At 43.0% G+C, this 5644-nt stretch overlaps 1 protein-coding gene across 5 annotated transcripts in view; it reads left to right on the plus strand.

The window, feature by feature from the left end:
• The window catches only part of LOC113809635 (uncharacterized), a 21284-nt gene extending 16057 nt beyond the window's left edge, over window positions 1-5227 (plus strand). For 3 of the 5 annotated variants that reach the window (XM_070114499.1, XM_027361280.2, XM_027361279.2), the window contains exons 6-10: window positions 1680-1724; window positions 2190-2249; window positions 2617-2787; window positions 3368-3455; window positions 3577-5224. In XM_070114499.1, coding sequence (XP_069970600.1) covers window positions 1680-1724; window positions 2190-2249; window positions 2617-2787; window positions 3368-3455; window positions 3577-4713 — 1501 coding nt within the window. In that variant the 3' untranslated portion in view covers window positions 4714-5224. Of the gene's footprint in view, window positions 1-1679; window positions 1725-2189; window positions 2250-2616; window positions 2788-3367; window positions 3456-3576 lie in introns of all 5 variants that reach the window. The other 2 variants (XM_070114501.1, XM_070114502.1) reach the window with 2 other exon arrangements.
• The last annotated feature ends 417 nt before the right edge of the window (window positions 5228-5644 follow it).

Genomic DNA, 5644 nt, shown 5'->3' on the forward strand with positions numbered 1-5644 from the left:
TGTGTGCGTGTGCGTGTGTATTTGTGTGTGTGTATGCATGTTTGTACATTTGCGTGTTTGGGATGGGGGTGCGTATGTGTGTGTGTGTGTGTGTGTGTGTGTGTGTGTGTGTGTGTGTGTGTGTGTGTGTGTGTGTGTGTGTGTGGGTGTGTGTGTGTGTGTGTCTGTGTGTGAGAGAGAGAAAGTGCGCTTTTGCGTGTGTGTGGGAGTGTGTGTGTATATGAGCTTGCATGTATGTGTGTGTGTGTATGTTTGTACGTTTGCGTGCGAGGGATGGGGGTACGTATGTGTGTGTGTGTGTGTTTGTGTGCACAAGGCTGTGCGTTTACATATATGGGTGTATATATGTTTACATTTATAAAAAAAAAAAAAAAAAACAATACATGCATATATACATAGATACCCATACGGGAGATAGATAGATAGATAGATAGATAGATAGAGAGAGAGAGAGAGAGAGAGAGAGAGAGAGAGAGAGAGAGAGAGAGAGAGAGAGAGAGAGAGAGAGAGAGATTGAGAGCGGGAGGAAGAGCGAGAGAGAGAGAGAGAGAGAGAAACAGAGAGGGAGAGAGAGAGATTGAGAGAGAGAGAGAGAGAGAGAGAGAGAGAGAGAGAGAGAGAGAGAGAGAGAGAAAAGATAGTATATATAGATAGATAGATACATAGATAAATACAGAGAGAGAGAGAGAGAAAGACAGAAAGAGGGAGAGAGAGAGAAAAGAGAGTAGAGGTAGATAGATATGTATTTAGATAGATAGAGAGAGAGAACTAAGACCCAGATCCAGGATTTGGGGGCCTGCTAGAAGAACCTGTTCAGTCGATACGTCCTTGCGGCGAGGACGTTGAAGTCACAGAGCTTTGCATGCCTTGGTAGGGCAGTTCATGCCTCTGGGCTGTCAGACCAGGAAGTCTGGCAGCAGGAACCATGAACTCAATCAACAAGAGTATTTGGAGGTGTCGGAATCTATGCCTTGTTAGTGCCAGTTTTGCTTTATGGAAGCGAAACACACTCTCTCTAGTGCCTTGGAGTCACGTCTCGATGCCTTTTGTAATAAGTCCCTACGCGGGGTCATGGGGTACAGTTGGCAGGGCCATGTGTCCAACCGACAACACCTGAGACTGGCATGAGACCCGTTACTTGCATAATCCGTGAGCGCCAAGCACCCAGCTCATGACCCTGTGGATGACCTTGCCTATCAGGTTGTCTCTGTACGAGACAATCCTGCGTGGAGGCCTATGGGAAGACTAGGAAGTCGTGGCTTCGGCAGCTCGACCAGGCCTGTCGTGAAGATCTCGAGATGGATATACATATATACTTATATATATATATATATATATATATATATATATATATATATATATATATATATATATATACACACACACACACACACACACACACACACACACACACACACACACACATATATATATATATATATATATATATATATATATATATATATATATATACACACACACACACACACACACACACATACACACACACACACACACACACACACACACACACACACACATATATATATATATATATATATATATATATATATACATATATAGATAGATATATAAATGAAATAGAACATAGACACATTCGTAGAACCAAGGGAACATTAATGGCTGCTGCTTTTAAAAAGATTCTTTTTTATTGACAGAACGATGTTAGTCAAAGGATTTAGACTTCTACTTAGGCCTAACAGGTAGGGTCAATGACATGCATTTGGAGTGTGCTTGTGTGTGCGTGTGTGTGTGAGATTGCGCGTTTGCGTGTGTGTAGGAGTGTGTGTGTGTGTGTGTGTGTGTGTGTATGTGAGCTTGAGTGTATGTGTGTGTATGTTTGTACGTTTGCGTGTGTGTAGGAGTGTGTGTGTGTGTGTGTGTGTATGTGAGCTTGAGTGTATGTGTGTGTATGTTTGTACGTTTGCGTGTGAGGGATGGGGGTGCGTATGTGTGTGTGTGTATATGTGTGTGCACACATGGCTGTGCGTTTACATACATGAATGTATATGTTTATATCTATAAAAAATACTTGCATACATACATAGATACCCAAATACAAATATAGATATAACTACATACAAATACCTGGAATTTTGCCATAGTTTCAATTACACCAGACTATACAGTTATAACAAAAGTAATTAAATTGTTTGAATATATTTCAGGCGCGTGATTTGTTCACCCAACATCGCTAATCTTTCCACACAAACGGATCCTGAAAATGAGTAAGTATTCTCATTTGTATATATATGTATCTGTAGTTCAATCTCTCTCTCTGAACAGTCTCGTATCGTGTTTATTTCCACTCGTATGCAAGTCTTATCAATAAAGAGAGCCATTACAAGAGTATTACTTTTGCCAACGTGTCAATGTAGAAGGTATAGCACCTATTACACACTCTCCCACTCCCTCTCTATCTCTCTCCCTCTCCCTCTCCTCTCCCCCCCCCCCCTCTCTCTCTCTGTCACCCAATAATATCCCCGTCAGCACAGACAGCCTGCAGCACAAAGCGTACTATCGTGCCAGCAGGAAAGCTAAACAAATCCTCCTTTTTATTTCCAAGCACAGCAATAAACGCCCATTTCTCTCCAGGTCTTCAGAGGGGCGTGAGTTCAAGTGGCTGTGGCCGGCCTATAGAGAGGTGGAGATGATCAAGGCGGGACACGACATCGGATGCAAGCACACAGGCGGGCGCTACAGGTACAACACCGTCAAACCCCTGGACCCTGGACACGTCGAACAGGCCCTGAGGCACTATCAGAGGTAAGGGGAAAGGCAAGGTATCTTTACACAGGTATAGTCACTCGATTGAGTAAGGTCTTAGTTGGCAACTTCCGAGCTAAGCCTTGTATCATAACCTTCACTTGTTGCAAATATTGAGTATCTTTATTTATTCATAATTATTATTTTTAGTTTCTTTATTGAAGAAATACTTTGTTACTGAAACATTTCTAAAGAAAATGTACTGAAAAATAATAACCATAAAAAATCACAAAAATTGCTGGGATCAAGAAAAGGGACAGAGCTAACGACGTCACCAGATTTAGCCTGTGAGAGTGTGCTGTGAGATATTAGATGTAGCTAGATGCATAATTATTAGTGCAATCTACTCACTATTGTTATGGTTTAATTTTTTTTATTTAATTTTTGGGGTTAATGGTAGTGAAACTACCTGTTTAAATGTTCCTTGGGGTAAACAGGGTAGGAGGGCCAGTGGAGGCGAACTCTTTGAGAAAGATGTAGACAATCCCCGTCGCACAATTAGAGGCAATGCTTATAGCATATGTATGAACGCGAATAAGAACACAACTTATAAAAATGTTACCCCATTGATTGTCCCCAGGAAGATCCAAAACTGCCGGTGCTTCCTCAGGGAACGTGAAGGCAAGATGTGGGTCTGTGAGAACCCAAATCCAGACATTGACTTTGAGGTCAGTTCATTCGGATTTTTTTCTTTTTTTATGAGAAAGCGAGAGAGTGAGTTTGATAGCAAATTAATAGAGAGAGAAGGAAAGATATGTGAATAATGACCTGCTGTTCTTTATACTGCAGTACCTTGAGGGAGCTGAGAGCAATGACGTCATCAAACAGCTCACAGGTGAACCTTTCCTCGCCGACTGGACACCCACCTGGAAGGCGAGACTCATCCCTGTGCCCGCCGATGCCCCCTGCCCCATTCCCGAAATAAAGGCAGCTTTCCCCTACCAGTATGACCTCGTCATGTTGCCCCACCATGCATTAATCGATGGGTTCACTATGTCTGTTATCACTGGCAAACTTGTAGGACTGCTAAACGACGTTATAGCCGGACGACACATCGACGACGAACCCTTTGGGGTCTATCTGAACAACGAAGAAATTGTCAAGATTGATGAAGAGATCGCGAAGGCCTTCGAGAAGGAACCCAAGAAAATTGAAGCGATAAAGCAAGAGCTCCTGGCATGCGACACCCCGCCCATCCTCTGCAAGGCCTTCCCGCCCCCTGGAGGGAAGCCTTCAACTGACTTTGTCTACCGGAACATCAACCAGAAATCCCTGGCTTCCTTCACGGCGAAATGCAAAGCCAATGGCGTCACCTTCAACAGCGGACTGGAGGCTGTGATCAATACTGCTATTATTGAGATGGTGCGGGAGGCGGGCGTGGAGGGGGAGTCTCACCACATGAGCATCAACCTGGCCACGGATCTGAGACGCTACATGAAGCGCCGCCCCCTCCCGATCCTCGGCTTGCACGTGCGCCCAACTGTGCACAGGATAGAGACGCCCTTCGACGTCCGGGACAACTTTTGGGACTACACCAGGAATCTCCACCAAAGGCTCTCGGTTCTCCTGAAATCTGGCGAAGCCCTTCAGCAGAACGTGGTGAGGGAGATGACCCTGCCACAGCTCCCTCCAGTGGAACACCACGCAGCAGGACCTAAAGCCTTGCGTGACTACGGTGTCACTAACGTCGGAGACCTCACGGTCCTCATTCCAGGCGTCGGGGAGCACCTCCAGCAGACGGACCTCGCCATGTTCAACTGCACACACTACTCTGGGTTCCCGATGCTTCACCAGATCTACACCTTCCGAGGACACTCGCCCTACACACTCAGCTACGACACCTCTTACTTGGCTGAAGACACTGCTGTCCAACTCATGGACAGGATTCTCGCACTTATGGACGAGCTTGGGACATCGCCAAACTGATGGAAAATAGGTTTGGGAAGGGTAAAAGGCCACTGCAGGAACTGCATGATGCGTATGAGGTTAAATTGCATTACTTCAGTTCATTTTTTTCCGACTGTTCATTCGAAATATGAAGTTTTTTTTTTTTCTTTAACGTTCTGTGAAATTACTGTATAACAAAATATCGATAGATTTTTTACTATCTTCAGTTTACTAGCACGATTTTTCGAAATGATATAACACTATTTGCATGACTTAGGTATTACATAATATCGGCATATTGTTAACTTTATATTCTGCTGACTTTCTGTATGAGAAAATACTTATTTTATGACAAAGGATCCATGCAAAGATCCTGAATTTAGTAGATTTTAAATCCATTCTCCTTTACTTAAAGTGGCATTCATTCTATAAGAGTTTTACATTCGTTTGGAATTCTGTGCCTCTTAAGCTGGTGTGTGATTCTCTTCGAAAGAAAATGATGTTTTTGCAACATTTGACGATGGATCAATATATAGTTAATTTCTGAATGATGAATACAATGTTAAATAAAACATAATCTGTATTCATTACCCTCTCCTCCTACCCATCTTCCAATGGTTTGGAAGTCTAAACAAAATTAGAACGAATATCAACGAGAGAGGGAGAGGTGTGTGTATGTATATCTATACACACACACACACACACACACACACACATATGTATATATATATATATATACCTGCTTCTGTATTTTTGGGTATCAGTTTTTTGCCGGACTTGCTCGAGGGGGAGAAAGTTACTTGGGCAGACAAGGCTCGGTCGTGGTAGGTGCGATGCAAGGAAGGAAGGCAACTGCTAGGGCATAGGTGCGAAAGGGGAAACCATCCGGCTTGGCCATATCATTGACATATGAATATATATATATATATATATATATATATATATATATATATATATATATATATATATA

Source organism: Penaeus vannamei, chromosome 36 (genome assembly GCF_042767895.1).
Source record: "Penaeus vannamei isolate JL-2024 chromosome 36, ASM4276789v1, whole genome shotgun sequence".
NCBI lineage: Eukaryota > Metazoa > Arthropoda > Malacostraca > Decapoda > Penaeidae > Penaeus > Penaeus vannamei.